Source organism: Hyla sarda, chromosome 4 (genome assembly GCF_029499605.1).
Source record: "Hyla sarda isolate aHylSar1 chromosome 4, aHylSar1.hap1, whole genome shotgun sequence".
NCBI classification, from domain to species: Eukaryota; Metazoa; Chordata; class Amphibia; order Anura; family Hylidae; genus Hyla; species Hyla sarda.
In genome coordinates this window covers 273,999,647-274,018,043 of record NC_079192.1, presented here as the reverse complement: position 1 = coordinate 274,018,043, position 18,397 = coordinate 273,999,647, and the positions used below count along the sequence as shown (strand labels likewise).

Sequence of the window (18,397 nt, the reverse complement as noted above, 5' to 3'; positions counted from 1 at the left end):
CAAAAATCAACTTTGAATGCCACATCTAAAGGGTTAATAGTGCCGCACGCTATTAGCCCAGGGTCCCAGCTTTCATTAGCCGCCGGGACCAACCTGCTATGACGCGGGGTCACGCCGTGACCCTGCATTAAAGACTGGGACCGGGCGCACAGGTACGCCGTACGTCGTTAAGAGGTTAAAAGGCGAGGATGAAAAAACTAAAATACAAAAATGAAAATTGGGGCTTAATAGAAGTAATATACAAATTTGTATACCTTTCTGGCATCAATTGATTTATTAGCAATGTTTTTTCTTTATTTTTAGTTTCACTGAAGTATCAGGTTACAGCTGCCCATAAATGTCTACGGAGTCAAGGTGGTGGTAATGGTGGTGGTGGGGGCTGGATTGTAAAAACAGGAAACTAACTTCTATGATGCATACATGCTAACATTTGAAGGTCAAAATAAGGACATTTAAGCCTAAAAGGGGTTATCCACCATTAGGTGATTTTAGTACAAACCTGGCAGGCAGTAATGGACATGCTTAGGAAGGATCTGCACTTGTCTTGGGGCTGAATGGCTATGTTGTGAGATTACCATAACACTGTGGCTAGCTTTTTTTGAACTGATATTTCCTGTTTGACTTTTATTTTTTTTACTACAAATCCTATAATTCCATTTTCCTCACTCCCACACATCAGGCACCCCACCCATTGAAGCATAATTGAGCTGCATCCATTCAAAAGACCTGTGGTTTTCAGTCAGGGTGCTTACAGCTGTTGCATTAGTTGTAGATTAATCTCTTTCCTACCAAGCGATCACTCCACCCATGGAAGCAGACAGGCTCCCTGTCATCAGCTGACTAGTGAGTCAGGTCTCGGCCGCATTGCAACCTGGGAAAAATCTGAGACAACAGTGATATTGTATGCTAGTAAAAATAAATATTGAGGTGAAAATCACAGAAGAATTGTGAGAAAACCGTCACACACAGGTACAGACACTATATTATGAACTACACTAACTTTACAGCCCCTGTAGTATAGTCAAATACAAAAATTCCTGGAATACCCCCTTTAAGTATTTCCGCTGACAAAAATCTGCTGCAGTGAAAATTCCCCTTCCGAAAAATCTACTGCGGACAGCCCGCCCCATTCAAAATCGCTGTTAGTTCGCAATCAAATCTGCCCATGTGAACAAGCCCTAAAGATATATTATAGGCTTTGATGTATGATAGCACAGGACACTTTCAAAGGTCCTTGTGAGTAAAGGCCTTGGTGAGTCAGAGCTATTTTAGAGCTATTTTTAAGGGGGAGCTACACAATATAAGGCAAGTGCTTGTAATGTCATGGCTGATTATACTATATGCAAGACTTTAGAACTATTTTAGCAATAATTAGAGATGAGCGAATTTACAGTAAATTTGATTCGTGACGAACTTCTCGGCTCGGCAGTTGATGACTTTTCCTGCATAAATTAGTTCAGCTTTCAGGTGCTCCGGTGGGCTGGAGACTCTTTCCTAGGACTGTATGCACCTTTTCCAGCCCACCGGAGCACCTGAAGGCTGAACTAATTTACGCAGGAAAAGTCATCAACTGCCAAGCCGAGAAGTTTGTGACGAATCGAATTTACTGTAAGTTCGCTCATCTCTAGCAATAATACAAAATAATAATTTATGTAAGCTGGTGCATCCAAATGCTTTATGTGATGGAAACAGACCCTATCACTATTTAGGTATGTGTGCCATATTACTGAGAAGAAATTTTAGCTTTCCATTCATAAATACACAGGGGTTCCTTACTATCACTTTTGAATCCAGCAAACTAAAAGCACTCTTTGTGCAAGCAGAAAGTATTAATCTACATGGGGTTTACAGAATCTCTAGACAATAGGGTCATGTATTAACAACAAGAATAATGTTTAGCTGTTTCTCTATACAAACGTTTTCATGTGTGAGACAGACACATTGGGCCTACAAAAACCAGTGATTTCTCTGTAAAATTAGAGAAGAAGTTTGTGATAGGGGTCTCCAGTGGAAAACTTTTTTTTATTAACTGGTGCCACAAAGTTAAACAAATTTGTAAATTAGAGTAACGGAAAGTCAGCTCACCAGTTCCCCGCACGGCAAAAGAGCCCTCCAAGTGCAAGTAGAAGAAAGGGTGGATACCAGCGAATCGAAAACTTCACCTTTATTTTGTCATATTAAAAACATTGACATGGAAAATCTTCAATAGACAAAGTGGATAACATCTTTGGAAAAAGCATCCAGCATTCTGGGTGCTTTTTCCAAAGATGTTATCCACGTTGTCTATTGAAGATTTTCCATGTCAATGTTTTTAATATGACTAAATAAAAGAAGTTTTCTATTCGCTGGCATCCCCCCTTTCTTCTACTTAGATTTGTAAATTACTTCTATATAAAAATATTATTCCTTCCAGTACAGCTGCTGTATGCTCCACAGGAAGTTTTATTTCTTTCTGGAGTTCTTTTCTGTCTGGACACAGTGCTCTCACAGTGCTGACACCTCTGTCCATGTCAGGGACTGTCCAGTTCCTGACATGGACTGAGGTGTCAGTAAAGAGCACTGTGGTCAGACTGAAATTAATTCCAGAAAGAAATACAACTTCCTGTGGAGCATACAGCAGCTGAAAAGTACTGGAAGGATTAAGATTTTTAAATAGTTAAAAAATTTACAAATTTTTTTAACTTTTTGGTACCAATTGATTTGAAAAAATTCCACCGGAGTACCCCTTTAAACATTCCCTTTCAAAATATGGACTGTATATGTTTCTATATGTATTAGTAGTTATACATGACCCCAGTGCATAGATGTATTATATGGATTTCTTTTGCAACAAATATCTATGCCTCTGAACAGGGACACATGCTGTTTGCCAAAAATGTTATATTCACACAAGGATTCTTTCACTGAAAAATATGCCGTGGGATTTAGAAGAAAATCTGTGGCAGAAATCTGAGGCAGTGCCTAGGATTTCTGCCACAGATTTGCCCTTTGATGTGCCACGGATTTAACCAGCTAAACCGGGTGTGGCTACTTTCCTGGGATTCCACACAGATTTTGAATCAAGAAGTGACGTGCAATTTTTTTCCCCATAATTTTAAATGTGCAGCAGAACATGTGCCATAAAAACAATAGGAGGAATACTACATGCAGATTTTGGCAGAGAAACAGCATGAAATGCATGCTTTGTGAACATAGCCTAATATTTGGAACGTAATTAAACTGGATTTTTCTAGTTTGTTTTTCTGTTAGAGAACAGTACAAAAATAATCATGCCCTTTATCCCTATGCTGGTTATCTTTTATGAGATTAAGAAATCAAACACATAGTACGGACTCTAGCATGCTACCCTTGCAAAATGGCAAAAAGCTGGAACCTTATTCTGGTAAGAATATTTGTGGTACCTTGAAAAAAGAAAATTTGTTACATAATTTTAAAGATACAGATTAAAACAATATTATCTGGCATTATGTTTTTATCCCAAAATGTCAAACCCCCCCAAAAAATATGCACAAAATAGCAATCTCTTGCTGTAAGACAAATGGTGCTGAGGTTTTGGGGAACAGAATCCCCAATCTTTGGTGTTCTATGGGGAGTTCATCATATTAGAATGTTAATGGGGTTGGGGTGGTCTACACAGGGATATCCACCAAGTTTCTAAGTTCAATGCCCATTTTAACATAGTATATGTTACAAGTATCCTCATGTTTATGCAGTGCAGTGAGTGGCAAAAACGAAACCTGATATAAGAATGTCTGCCCCACGTGTCACTAACTAGTAGGTCACAAATAAAATAAAAAAAGTTACCATTTATCTGTATCCCCGTTTTACAGCAGTTTTTCTTCTCAGCACTAAAACTGGGACAGTAAAAAAATAACAAAGAAAGTAATGAACTGAAAGTTCTTAAAGAGGTTGGGTGACTTTGTTTCCTGCCCAAAGGCAAGAAGTGGAGAGATGGTGGTAGTACAAATTAAGTGGTCAAGGCAGTGTCTTCATTTCTGAGATCCAGATAAACTGAAGGGACTGAATCTGAACCCAAGAAAACCAACTGCTTTTTGAGGTAGAAATTCACGTCGGTTGCAGTCTAGTCCTCTTCAGATTCATGTGATGAGGCCTCTTCGGTTTCTCCCTGTAAGAAAAAGAAGCCTAATTAAAAATAACTCTGCTTATCAATTCCTAAGCCAAAACAGCCAGAAATGAAAACTGGAGAAAACAGTAATATATTGCTGAAATGAATACCGTAATAACAAAACAACAAAGTTAGGGGAACCCAAAAGTTTTCAAAAAGAACAGGCTTACCGTTTGGTGATCACTGTTTATTCAAAAATGTTGAATACTGGTCCAAATCACAGGCAGCTACTGGAGATTATCACCTTTAACTACATGCTATAAAAGGTGTTGTGCCCTGAGCCCAACACCACAAGGGGAGCAGCCTTTTGTTATTCTAAACTTGTCCATGTGTTAAGGCAATGGCACAGACCAGGTAGCACTCTCGCCTGCTCTCTTTTTAATCCACATAAATTGCAATAACAAAATGAACCATCTTAGATACAAACAATCAAACAAAAAGAAAAAACCTCAAAACCAAAAAAAATAAAAATGTAAAGATAGGAGCAATTAGAGCAATTTAAGAGGAAATTCCTTGCTGAATTTACTCCTTAAATGTACATGGGCTCTAACAATTAGCATTTACTCTCTTAATAGAGACTCTTTAACCCCTTCCCGACCCATGACATACATGTACGTCATGCAGATACTGGTCGCTACTCGCAGCATCCCGTCGTGCCCAGTAAGATGGTGGCTATCACTAATATGTTTTTTTTCCTACCCACCTACCCTCACTTCTATTATTCTACACTACACTGATTATTAGGGATGCACCGATATATCGGCGGCCGAAAATAGCTGTTTCGGGGAAATGCCGAAACAACAAAAAATGTGCCGATAATGACCCACCTCCCCTGCCCGCCCACAGCACAAGTTAAAAACACTGCCAGTGGCAGATGTACTCGTGGGGGGTGCATGGGGGGCCGGGCGCAACATCTGGGGGGGCGCGCTCTCCGGGATAGGAATACTTCTTTTTATGTGCCCGGGCCGGCTCCCGTGTGTGGCTGCAGGCGGTGGCCAGCCAGAGCATATAAAACCTAATACTGTATACTAAAAACCAGGGTGCCTCCAGCTGTTGTGAAACTACAACTCCCAGCATGCCCGGACCGGCAAAGTCTGTCCGGGCATGCTGGGAGTTGTAGTTTCACAACAGTTGGAGGCCCCCTGGTTTTTAGTATACAGTATTAGGTTTTATATGCTCTGGCTGGCCCCCGCCTGCAGCCACACACGGGAGTCGGCCCGGGCACATAAAAAGAAGTATTCCTATCCCGGACATCCCTGTGTCCCGAAAAGACATGAGGATGTCCGCCGGTCACTCACCATTCCCCGGCGTCCTCCTGCGATCCTCCTTCGGTCCCTCGCTTCTCCGCCTCTATGGTTGTACGCACGGGACGTCACTGATGTCCCGTGCGTACAACCATAGAGACGCAGGAGGACCGCAGGATCGTCGCAGGAGAACGCACGCCGGCCGGGGCCTGGTAAGTGACCGCGTCATCTTTTTGAGTGTTCCGGTCACTGCTCCCCCGGTCCCGGCACCTGCTGCTATGGTCCATAGGCCATAGCAGTAGATGTGACCCCGGGCCGGAGGAGCGGTGACCGGAACACTGTGGGGGCAGCAGTACAGACATACAGCCTCCAGCCATAAACTGTATATGGCTGGAAGCTGTATGTCTGTGGGGTGGGGGGAAGCTGCCTACTATTGTGGGGGAGCTGCCTAATATTGTGGGGGGAGCTGCCTAATATTGTTGGGGGGGAGCTGCCTAATATTGTTGGGGGGCAGCTGCCTACAAATGTGGGGGGGGGAGCTGCCTAATATTGTTGGGGGGGGAGCTGCCTACAAATGTGGGGGAGCTGCCTAATATTGTGCGGGGCGCTGCCTAATATTGTGGGGGGAGCTGCCTAATATTGTTGGGGGGAGCTGCCTAATATTGTTGGGGGGGAGCTGCCTAATATTGTGGGGGGGGGGGAGCTGCCTACAAATGTGGGGGGAGCTGCCTAATATTGTGGGGGGAGCTGCCTAATATTGTTGGGGGGAGCTGCCTAATATTGTTGAGGGGGAGCTGCCTAATATTGGGGGGGGGGGGGGGGGAGCTGCCTGCAAATGTGGGGGGAGCTGCCTAATATTGTTGGGGGGAGCTGCCTAATATTGTTGTTGGGAGCTGCCTAATATTGTTGTGGGGAGCTGCCTAATATTGTTGTGGAACTGCCTATTATTGTGGGGGAACTGCTGACCTAATGTGGGGGGGGAGCTGCCTAATATTGTTGGGGGGAGCTGCCTACTATTGTGGGGGAACTGCCTACTATTGTGGGGGAAATGCTGACCTATTGTGGGGGAGCTGCCTAATATTGTTTGGGAACTGCCTACTATTGTGGGGGAACTGCTGACCTAATGTGGGGGGGGGGGAGCTGCCTAATATTGTTGGGGGGAGCTGCCTACTATTGTGGGGGAGCTGCCTACTATTGTGGGGGAAATGCTGACCTATTGTGGGGGAGCTGCCTACTATTGTGGGGGAGCTGCCTATTAATGTGGGGGAGCTGCCTATTAATGAGGCGGAACTCTCGACCTAATGTGGAGGAGCTGGCAATCTAATGTGGGGGAATCTAATGAGCGGAGCGCTGCATTTTACCAGAAGACGGGGAGAAGTCAATATCGGTTTCGGCCGGACATTTTTATTTATTTTGGTTTCGTTTCGGTTCTGAAATTTTCATTTCGGTGCACCTCTACTGATTATACATTGTATATATCTTCTAGATGTAATCTAGGGACTCAGGAGGTAGAGATTCTGCTACTAAGTCCACTCAAAAACGCAAACACCTTGCATGTAGAGAGTGTCACATCCCTCTCCCTGATGACTGCCAATACTTTACATGTCATTCCTGCCGCCCCCGTCTTCCAGAGTCCGAAGACCCCACTATAAGAGATGTTGTAAAGGATGCCTTGGCTTCACAGCATAAAAAGAAAAATAGATATGGTGCTAGTCCACCAATCTCCCCTATACACCTTATTTAAAGGGGTACTCCGGTGGTTTATATTTTTGCCTAGCTTGCAGCTTCTGTTTATGCTTTATCTTTTTACAATTGACATTTTTTCTTACCTGTTTGTGGGGCAGGAAGTTCTGTAGTTCAGAGTACTATCTATTACTGTTGTCCACAGTGTCGGCCATGTTCGGAGTAGGCTGTGGACAACGCATCACGAGAGTGGGTGGCTTCTATCACGCCCAGCTTCTGAATATGCATGCTGTTTAGGGAAAGGGCGGGTGAAGGCAGAGCTGAGGAAGACAGGAGATACAGGCCCCTCCTCCACTCCCATCTGCCTGTCATCAGTGTATAGCAGATCATGCTGTGTGCAGGGCTGTGGAAGTAACATGTCTGAGGGCTGTGGAAGTAAGGAGGTGCAGGCGCTCTGTTAAAAAAAAACTTCTGGGAGTTGTTGTCCCTATTGTGTGTGTGTATATACCAAGTGTTTCCCAACCTGGGTGCCTCTAGCTGTTGCAAAACTACAACTCCCAGCATGCCCTGACAGCCTTTGGGCATGCTGGGTTTTGTTGTAGCTTTGCAACAGCTGGAGGCACACTGGTTAGGAAACACTGCTAGCCTATTCAGCATACACATACCTGCTCTTGTTTGCTTGGTTAGCCATGTTCTCCCTCTACATAGCTGAACCAATCGCTGGTTGTTTCATATGCATGCGTGCTTCTCTTTGTATGTGTTGTTGCGCTCGCTGTGCATCCAATCAGAATGTATAAGGCGTGGTTTCTTATGCCCTTCATTTCATTCATCCGTTTTTTCTTTTTCTGTGTGCGTGTGTGTATTTTGCGCATACGCATGTATGTTTTCTTTAAGGTTATGTTTGTTTCTAGAGGGTGTAAATGTAGATTGTCTTCTAATGTCCAGGTGTAATACATTTGTTGCTCATCTTGCTTCCTGACATCACAATTAGCCATGTGAGTTCAAGCAGCAAAAACAGGTGGGCGTCAACCAGGTGTAACCCAGGGGGGAAAAAGAAACGCCCCAAGCCAAACCAGCAGGCCATATAGCATTCTGGGATGTGTAGTTTTTGTCACAGGAAGAAAAAGGAAATAGAAACATAGATAGAAAAACAAAGTGGGGGATAAAAAGACAACAAAGAACAAAAAACAAGCTGTCTAAACACTAACAAAAGATAGCAAACAATACATACAGGGTAAGTCAAAAACAGGAAAAGACGTTGACCACCGGAGTACCCCTTTAAGGATGACATTACTTTTATGGAAGACAAAGTTACTGCAGCTTCTGAGAGCCTATCAGACGATGAAGCCATAGATGAACGAGGAGCTTCTTCATCATCTAGAGGGTCAAGGGCCTTTAAGGTGGACAGCTTGGTTAATTCTCTTATCCTGACAGAATGGGTGAAACCAGAGAAATCCCTGTGGTTTCTAAAAGATTTAAATCAATCTTTCCTTTGGAGGAATCACAGTCTAAGAACTGGTTGATCCCTCCAAAGGTTGATGTAGCAATAGCCAAGCTGTCCAAAAGAACTCTTGTTCCGAGGACGGTTCAAGTTGCAAGGACCCCATGGACCGTAGAATTGAAGTTGCCTTTAAAAGGACTTATACTACTGCGGCTAGCCAGAATGTGGTCTCCATTGTTTTCCATGAAGTAGTCCGTTCCCTTAGGAAATGGCTGAATAAAATTCAAGACGACATAGATGGTGGGGTCCAGAGAGATGATATTCTTGCCGCTTTTAAACATGTTAATCTAGCAGTTAATTACCTCTGCGACGCGACACCAAAACAAGAAATAACATCAGCAACAATAAATGATGAAACATAGCAAAATCTTATTAGGGGTATCATAAAACATAACATATATTAAAAAATCTTTTTATGTAAAACAGCACAGTGCACAAGGCTAGATGAAATGGCAGGAACATACAGGCTAAGATAAATGGTATAACATGTAGATTACTGACAACAATTGCATGTGATGGACAGGTACTGATAGAATAGAGATATAGCAGTCTCAATAAATAACCCAAAGTTGGCAAGAGATGTCAAAAGGAAAAAGCTATTTCTACCAAGACAGAGCCATGTATTACCTGCACCTACCCCAACGCACGTTTCACACCAATGCGCTTCGTCATGGGGCGTGGCTATTTCTGGATCAAGGTGCTCTACTTGTACTGCTGTCTAGCCTATCCTAAGCTGCCTAGATTAAACTGGCAGGCTCATGAACCAATAAACAACCGTTGGTGACAAGAAAGTAATCACCTGGTTGATAGATACCTGCTGTGTGTCAATCGCCATTATGACGGCGGCCGCCATCCCAATGCCACGCGAACACGGAAGTGACTCCGGTCATGTGACCGCACAGGTCACATGACCGGAGGCACGCTCGGGTTATGACGCGGCCATAAACAGAGCCCATACGTAGTATAGATCTTAGCTGGCAGAGTACGGAATGAGCGCTGGTGATGATAAGCACATGCGCAAGGATCCTCTGTACGGGCGCATAAATGTGAGTGGGTGAAGGTGCTTAAAAAAACAATCATGCAGTGTAAGTGAAAAAAAAATTTTGTGAACACACGTGAAAATAGGCTAATAAAATAAGAATGTGAACCCACCTGTGATGTGTGATGACTATTATTCAGAGGGGAAAAAAAGGTAATTTAAAGAAAAAAGAAACCTACAAAATAATACAAAAAGCAATATAGATGACTACCTCTAATGCCACAATATGATCAATGTTTAGAAAGTGAACAAGACTGTGTACGAGTGATGTGAGAGGGTGATGTGAGTGAAATGAAATGTAAAAAAAAAGGAGAGAAGTGCATAAAGAAAGTGTGAAGTGAACATGACTGTACATGTGTGATGTAGAGGAGTGATGTGGGTGAAATTAATGTGAAAAAGGAGATAAGTGCATGGGAAAGTGTGGAAGAAGTGTAATGCATTAAAGAAAATATGTTATGTGAATAAAACACAGCACTGAAAAAAATAAAGTGGAATGAACCAAATATGGGGTATAGTGCACAAAATAGTGCTGATTGGAAATAATGTCTAGTGAGGAAGATGTGCAGTGCATCTAAAAGGGGTTGAAACTAATATGAGTGACAAGTGGGGAATGTGATGGGTACTGAAAAAAGTGCATCAGGAACTTAGACCTAGTGAGGTAAATTTAATAGGTATACCTTTTATTTTGTTTCTTTTTTCTTTAAATAACCTTTTTTTCCCCTCTGAATAATAGTCATCACACATCACAGGTGGGTTCACATTCTTATTTTATTCACCTATTTTCACAAAAAAAAATTTCACTTACACTGCATGTTTGGTTTTTTAAGCACCTTCACTCACTCACATTTATGCACCCGTACAGAGCATCCCTGCGCAGATAAGATCTATACTATGCATGGGCTCAGTTTATGGCCGCGTCATCAGGCGAGCGTGCCTCCGGTCATGTGACCTGTGCGGTCACATGACCGGAGTCACTTCCGTGTTCGCGCGGCATTGGGACGGCGTCTGCCGTCATAATGGCGATTGACACACAGCAGGTAACCAGTTGATTACTTTCTTGTAAGCAACAGTTGTTTATTGGTTCATGAGCCTGCCAGTTTAATCTAGGCAGCTTGGGATAGGCTAGCCTGCAGTACAAGTAGAGCCCCTTGATCCAGAAATAGCCACGCCCCATGATGAAGCGCATTGGCGTGAAACGTGCGTTGGGGTAGGTGCAGGTAATACATGGCTCTGTCTTGGTAGAAATAGCTTTTTCCTTTTGACTTCTCTTGCGTTTGTGTTCACTTTGGGTTATTTATTGAGACTGCTATATCTCTATTCTATCAGTACCTGTCCATCACATGCAATTGTTGTCAGCATTCTACATGTTATACCATTTATCTTAGCCTGTATGTTCCTGCCATTTCATCTAGCCTTGTGCACTGTGCTGTTCTACATAAAAAGATTTTTTAACGTATGTTATGTTTTATGATACCCCTAATAAAGTTTTGCTATGTTTCATAATTTATTGTTGCTGCTATTTCTTGTTTTGGTGTTGAGTTTTCCATTTGGCTGCTTCAGCAACCCTCTAATGTAGATGTAACTTTGTCGGTGATATATAACTCTGCGACTCGGCCAACCAGCAAATAAGATTTGCTGCAAAAACTATGGCATTGTCAACAGCGGGTCGCGGGGCCCTTTGGTTGATTCCCTGGTCTGGGGACTATCCCTCTAAATACCATTTATGTAACTAAATCAGGTAGATTATTTGGTGCAGAATTAGATAACATTATGTTACATCTGTCTGACAAGAAAAGGAAATCGTTGCCTCAAGCTCCTAGAGCCCGCCGCAAGTTCACTAATTACAGGTCTAGATCACCTCAAAGACCTACCTGGACCCTCTAGAGCCTTTACTAGGGGTTGAAGTGGTGGTTCCTCTAGGGGTGGGGGAGCACTGAGTCAAATAAGAAGCTTGACGGTCAAGATATTCCAGTAGGCGGTCGCCTTTCTTTGTTTTTTCTGATGTGGAAGCAAAAAATAAAAGACCCATGGGTCCTCAAACTTATAAAAGACGAGTATGCCCTCTCTTTTCTATTTCCTCTCCCAGACAGGTTTACAGTGTAATCAAACCAGGCTACAGAGAAAGATCTACTGGAAAAATCTATACTAGACCTTCTGCCACCATTGCAAGTAAAAACAGGAGTATACTCTCCAGTGTTTCTAGTGCCAAAGCCCTTAGGAAAATCTTGTCTAATAATAGACTTGAGAGATACTTAAACCAATATATAGTGAAAAAGAAATTTCACATGGAAACAACAAAATTAGTCAAGACTCTCCTGTCTCGAGGAGAGTACATGGCTTTCTTAGATCTGAAGGATGCGTATTTCCAAATGCCCATCCTTCCCGCGCAAAGAATTGCGGTTCATATTAAGGGGGTCCCTCAGCATTTTCAATTCAAAGTGTTCCCCTTTGGAATAAACACAGCCCCGTTTGTTTTTACCAAAGTGGTATCTGCGGTGGTGTCCGTCCTCAGGTTACAAGGGATAAAAATTATTCCTTACCTAGACGACTGGCTGATTATATCCAGTACACAAGTGATGCTCCAAGAGCATCTTCAGACTGTTCTTTCATTACTAAAAGATCTAGACTGGATTGTCAATCAAGAGAAATCAGACCTAGTTCCAGCCACAACCAAACAATTCCTCGGTTTCGTCATAAATTCCCAGTCCATGAACATTTACCTATCTGCTCAGAGGAAAGCTTGCATCCAGTTGGGAGGTCGGTATCTGAAATCTCCTCGCAAAGTAACCCCGAGAACTCTAGTGAGGTATCTGGGTCTTCTCTCCTCCTCGGCGGATGCCGTGTCTTGGGTGCTGTGGCGCTTAATGCCTCTACAGTCGGAGGTTCTCAGAAAGTGGAACAGATCTTCCTCGGACCTGGATAAAATAAACAGACTTTCTCTTGCCACCAGGAAATCCCTTCAGTGGTGGATAGATCTCAAAGACTGTGTATCCTTGGAAGAACCTATCTGGAGTACATTCACGACAGACGCCTCAGGATCAGGGTGGGGCGCTCACCTGGGGCTCCAGACTGCCTCAGGATTCTGGAAGATAGAGGAAAAGCAACTATCTTCAAATATGAAAGAGTTAAGAGCCATTTACTATGCACTAAAATACTTCGAACCTTTCCTGGTAGGGAAAGCAGTCAGAATAAAAAAACAGACAACATGGCCTCCGTGTTTTATATAAACAAACAAGGGGGCACAAGGTCCTCAATCCTACTTACAGAAGTAGGGAGAATATTATGTTGGGCCGAGCAGAAGACAACCAGGTTGTCAGCTATTCACATCAGGGGTTCTTGAACATCCTCGCAGACCGCCTCAGTAGGAATATGTCTATTCCGAGGGAGTGGTCTCTATCCCAGGAAGTTTTTCAGCAAATCATGGATTTGTGGGGACTTCCAGAGATAGATCTGATGGCAACCAGACTAAATATAAAACTAAAAAGTTTTGCTCTCTTTCTAAAACTAACAAGTATTGCTCTCTTTACGAGACAGACCACGCATTTATGAAAGTGCAACTAAAAAGTTTTGCTCTCTTTCTAAAACTAACAAGTATTGCTCTCTTTACGGGACAGACCACCCATTTATGATAGACGCAATGTCCATTCCTTTCATCATTCAAGCTGGCCTATGTGTTCCCACCAACCTCAATGATTCTGAGGGGCCTAGCCAAGATCAAGCAAGATTAAGCTATGGTAATAGCAATCATTCCGTTTTGTCCGAAGAGGTTGTGGTTTTCTCTTTTGATGACGATGTCTCAGGGAATCTATTGGGAGCTGCCCCTCGTCTCCCAGGGAACCCAGTTTTGCCACAGCCTGAAAACCTTCCACCTAACAGCCTGGAAGTTGGTAGGCCCGTATTAAGATCCAAGGGGTTTTCTGATCGGGTGTTAAATACACTAGCACACTCTAGGAGTGTCTCTACACAAAAAACATATGCTAGAATAAAGAATATTTTTGATTCTTGGTGCTCTACAAAAAATGTAGATCCCACTTCTCCATCTATTCCACAAATACTTGAATTTTTACAGGATGGTTTTGATAGAGGATTCTCTCCGAATACTATATGAGTTCAAGTGTCTGCTTTATCAGCCTGTTTTCAGACTAAATTACATCAGGTATTACAAGTGAAAGACTTTCTTAAAGGGGTACTCAAGTGCTAAGGCATCTTATCCCTTATCCAAAGGATAGTCATTTGCCTCCCGGGTATACTCCCACCTCTGATGATGGAGAAGTGGACTATAGTAGTCTTGACATAGTAAGGTGTCTAGAACTCTACATCAAACGTTCAAAGCCCTTACGCAATGATAAGAACCTTTTGTTTTCTTATCAAGGGAATTGTAGAGGAAAAACTGTTTCTAAACCAACAATATCTAGGTGGATAATTGATTGTATTAAAACAGCCTATGAGGCCCAGGACTCTGAGCCCCCAGAGTTTATTAGGGCTCATTCTACGAGGGCTGCCGCCACATCTTGGGCTGAAAGGGGTTCAGTCCCTTTGGACCATATATGTCAGAGTGCTTCATGGTCCACTCCATTGACTTTCTTCAAGCATTAAAAAATGTAATCTTTATTTTCTGAAAGAATGGATTTTACAAAATCTGTATTAAATTCAGTTAAAAATAATAATTAACCTCCCATGGCTATTACTATACAAATCGCATCATTGTGCTGCTTAAAGACACTAGGGAAGATTAGATTTAAGTAGTTAATCTGTTTTCCCTTAGTCTTGTCAGCAGCACAAGCTTCCCTCCCTCTTATTCCTCTCAGTTACTTTATAAATAACTCAGTGACCAGGGGGTGATGGGGGTTTATATACTATCCAGGAGGGGTGTTAATACAAATTTTTTATAAAAAATTCCACATTCCTGCAAGTACACAGGGGACCAAGTGAACCCATTATTGTCTTGCTGACAAGACTAAGGGAAAACAGATTAACTACTTAAATGAAATTATATATAAGTGTGTATATATATGTATAATATATTTATTTATATATATATATATATATATATATATATATATATATATATATATATATACACACACATGTATATTAAAACTAAAAAAATGTATTGTTCCCAAAAAAAATAAAAAATAAAATATATATATATATATATATATATATATATATGTATATATATGATTTTGAACTTTTGTAGAAAAATTTAAAAAATGCTCATAAAAATATAAGCCTTCTAATGTCGTAAAAAAGTAAAAGAATGTTTAACAAATGATGCCAGCATAAAGTAGACATGTTGTGGATGTGAATTAATAACTAAATTTATTTGGCATGACTATTTCTCTAATAAGAAATTTTTCACAATATTTTAGAAGTTTTTCAGAAAAATCGCTTTATGTATCAACAAAAACTTACCACTAATATAAAGTAAAATATGTCTCGAATAAACAATCTCTGAATCACTTTGCCAGGTAAAAGCAGTTATTACCACTTAAAGAGACATGTCAGATTTGAAAAAATGGACTGGGTCATGAAGGCCAAAACTAGCTGGGACATGAAGGGGTTAAAGCCCACAATGGACATGTACTGGAACAAGATTATCTTTTCAGTGCAATACGCTCTATGCGAGGAGGAACTATAGAGGCCCACATAGAATATGTGTTAAATATGTACAGGGTCCAAGGCAATTTTTGGACTATTAAGGCATTCTGGAGCACAATCCCTGTCCAGTGTCAGGAAGCTTGGTCTCAGTCACAGGTCATCAACAGGGTTAAAAAAAAAAAAAACGCACAGCTAAAAACACCCAATAATGGCTAAGAGCAAAACACTGGACTATTCTAAAGTTGCTTCTATGAGCTTTGATCTTGATCAAACATGAAGTCTGGAGAAGGCATCCTACAAACAGGGTGGGCCAAGATACTTGTAGACAAGTGCAGAAGTCTCATTGAGAGTTACAGAAATCACTTCATAACAGTAACTGACTCAAAAGATTGTGCAACAAAATATAAAATTTCCTAAAAAAAAACTTTTTTTTTTCTTTTTTTTTTAGGAAATGTTTATTCACTATTACTTTTGTCTATTTCAAGTTATTTCAGGGAGCATTGTGGGTTTTTCTGTTTACCAACAATGTTGTCTATACATGAATTGACCAGGGTACAGGAGATGCACACAGATTGTGGCAAATTTTTAAGGCCACCATTGAAGACCACACAACGGACATTCCGCATCAGCAGAGTTCACTGATATCAATTGGATTCTACTGCACTGTTCTTTTCCTCTTCTCTACTGACACCTCTGTCTGTGTCTGGGACTGACCAGAGCAGGAGGAGTTTGCTATGGGGATTTGCTCCTGCTCTGGACAGTTCCTGAGGTGTCAGCAGAGAGAACTGTGGTAAGGCAGAAAAGAACTATACAACTTCCTCTGGAGCATACAGCAGCTGATAAGTACTGGAAGGATTAAGATTTTTTTAATAGAAGTAATTTATTAATCTGTTTAAATTTTTTGACATCAGTTGATTTTAAAAACTGTTTTCCACTGAAGTACCCCTTTAAATAGTATAGAGGCAGCCTGGTAGATAGTCAGGGGACACTCTACAGGGAAATATTAATAGTGATGCTATCACTTTACATGCTGTCCTGAGCAAGATGTGGGTGATGGGTTTAGATTTAGCATGGTTTAGATTTAGTCAATAAACATGTAGAAATGGTGGTTTAAATGTGTAAAAAACCCATTGATCTGTTGACAGAACGCTACAGAAGAAAAAGAAAAAATACATACTTGTAGCCAGCATCTAAAGTCTCAAAGCAAACTGAAAGAACAGATAAAACTGAGTGGGCTGTTCTTGTTGGCAATAAAACTATATGGTGATAAGTGTTTTAATCTCCATAGATCTGTCAGCTATGTAACAATGAATACTTGTTCTGGACACCAAACAGGAAACAAGAGAGGAAATGTAGCATATGCAAGGCTGGCACAAAAAGACAGATCTACCGTCAAAACTGAAACAGAGGTATCTTTTATTTCCTTTTCCGATATGGCAGAATTTCTCTTTAACTCTCTGTTCTCACTCTATACACACACATTTTAGTCCATTTCTTCCTTTCTGCAGCTGGCTCCACAGTAAAACAATATGCAGGATAACATTTTTAGATATAAGCTAACTTTAAGCCTCTATAAAGCCTTCTTGGCATTCTGTCAGAATGTTCCTGCACATGTATATATTTATACGCACACAAATACACATGTGAAAGTAAAGATTGATTTATTTCATGTGAAAAATGAAATAGTGTAAAAAAAAAAAAACTAAACAACCAAAAAAAATGCAATTGTTCTGAACTTACTAAGGTTCTCAGGGACTAAATAGACAGCATTTATGCCTCTTTGCACAATGAGATTTGTAAGAGCTCTGTTACAGCTCTAAACAGAAGTGCAAAGACACATACATAGGTCTTTACGGACATATTCTGTAGAGAATCTAGCAGAAAGAAACTGCTGCTTGCTTTATTGCATTGCTTCTTGGGAAGGATGGGAATTTCACCTGATGGAGCCTGTACAACACACTTTAAAAAAAAAATGCAAACCTGTGCATATATTTTAAGGAAAACTGTCACATATTTTATCCCACACTATCCACATGTACTGGTGGATAGTGCGGGAGACGCTGATTAAAACAAGCCCTACCTTGGTCTGATCCGCACCGCCGTTCGCCCGCAATTGTAGTTTTAATCTCCGTGTATATCCGGCTGTAACTGGCAAAGGCGGTGCTTCTGTGGGCTAACTGACACTGACGTCAGCGCCGCTCATGAATATTCATCCCTCCCTCTGATTAGGAGCGGCGAAGAGAGGGAGAACAGGAGGGATATTGATGAGCGGCGCTGACGTCAGTGTCAGTTAGCCCGCAGAAGCACCGCCTTTGCCATTTACAGCCGGATATACACAGATTAAAACTACAAGTGCGGGAGAAAATATGTGACAGTTTTCCTTTAAGGTAGCGAACACAGAATGTTTGTCCTGGCTCAGGTTGTCATTGAAAATATATATACTCAACGACAGATCCCCAGCTGCTGCCATGCAACAAGAACGATGTTTGCAAAGGGACATATTCCAGTGATCTTACATATTATAGAAGCCCCAGATGACACACATTACAAGGGACGCACATTACATTTAGTATTTCTCCTCTGCCAGTTTGCAGTCGAGGGGTCTGCTCACACTTGTGTTGTAACGCTCTAAATAATGAAATTAAATGTTTGCTCACAGGTCTGTGGCAAATCTTTCTTGCTCTGTCTTTTAAGCTTCTTTCTAAGGTACCCTGGGTGGCACCTGCTAAAAGCATGTAAAGCAACAGCACCTCATACAGGCTAGTTTCCTGCACCCATTAACAGTAATTGCTACAAAGGTTTGTTGCACACTTAATATGGTACTGTGTTTCTCCACTAAAAGAAAATAAATTACAAAAGGAGATTGATCAGGTGGCAAATCTTGTCTAGCGGCATTAAAAAGTGGCAAAAAGAGATTACGTATAGAGAACCGTAGGTGGTTATTTATTTATTTATTTGGCAAATGATTATTCGCCCAGAGGAAAATCATTTACAACCACAAAAAAGTTAAAATCTTTAAGATGAACTAGCTAAACCAGATTATGAAAGTTTTCATACTTTAATAGATTTAATTTTCCACATGGCTTCATTTTGTCTGGGTGGTTAACTGACAGAATTTATAACCTTCTTCCTTTCCCAGGCCACTACAGTGCACCATTCAGTAAAGTATGCCTTAAAGTTTGTCTGCGTTACATGAGCAACAT

General features: G+C 41.4%; 1 protein-coding gene across 3 annotated transcripts in view; it reads right to left on the bottom strand.

Moving 5' to 3' along the window:
* HMGA2 (high mobility group AT-hook 2) overlaps positions 1-18,397 on the bottom strand; it is a 200,040-nt gene that overhangs the window by 53,479 nt on the left and 128,164 nt on the right. Inside the window, exon 5 of one of the 3 annotated variants that reach the window (XR_008892706.1) lies at positions 3,805-4,126. The exons of 1 other annotated variant lie outside the window; for it this stretch is intronic. Coding sequence is in view for 1 of the 2 variants with exons in the window: in XM_056574269.1 (XP_056430244.1) it covers positions 4,082-4,126 (45 nt within the window). In the remaining variant the exon portion in view is untranslated. Of the gene's footprint in view, positions 1-2,615; positions 4,127-18,397 lie in introns of those variants that run through there. One more of the 3 variants, XM_056574269.1, reaches the window with a different exon arrangement.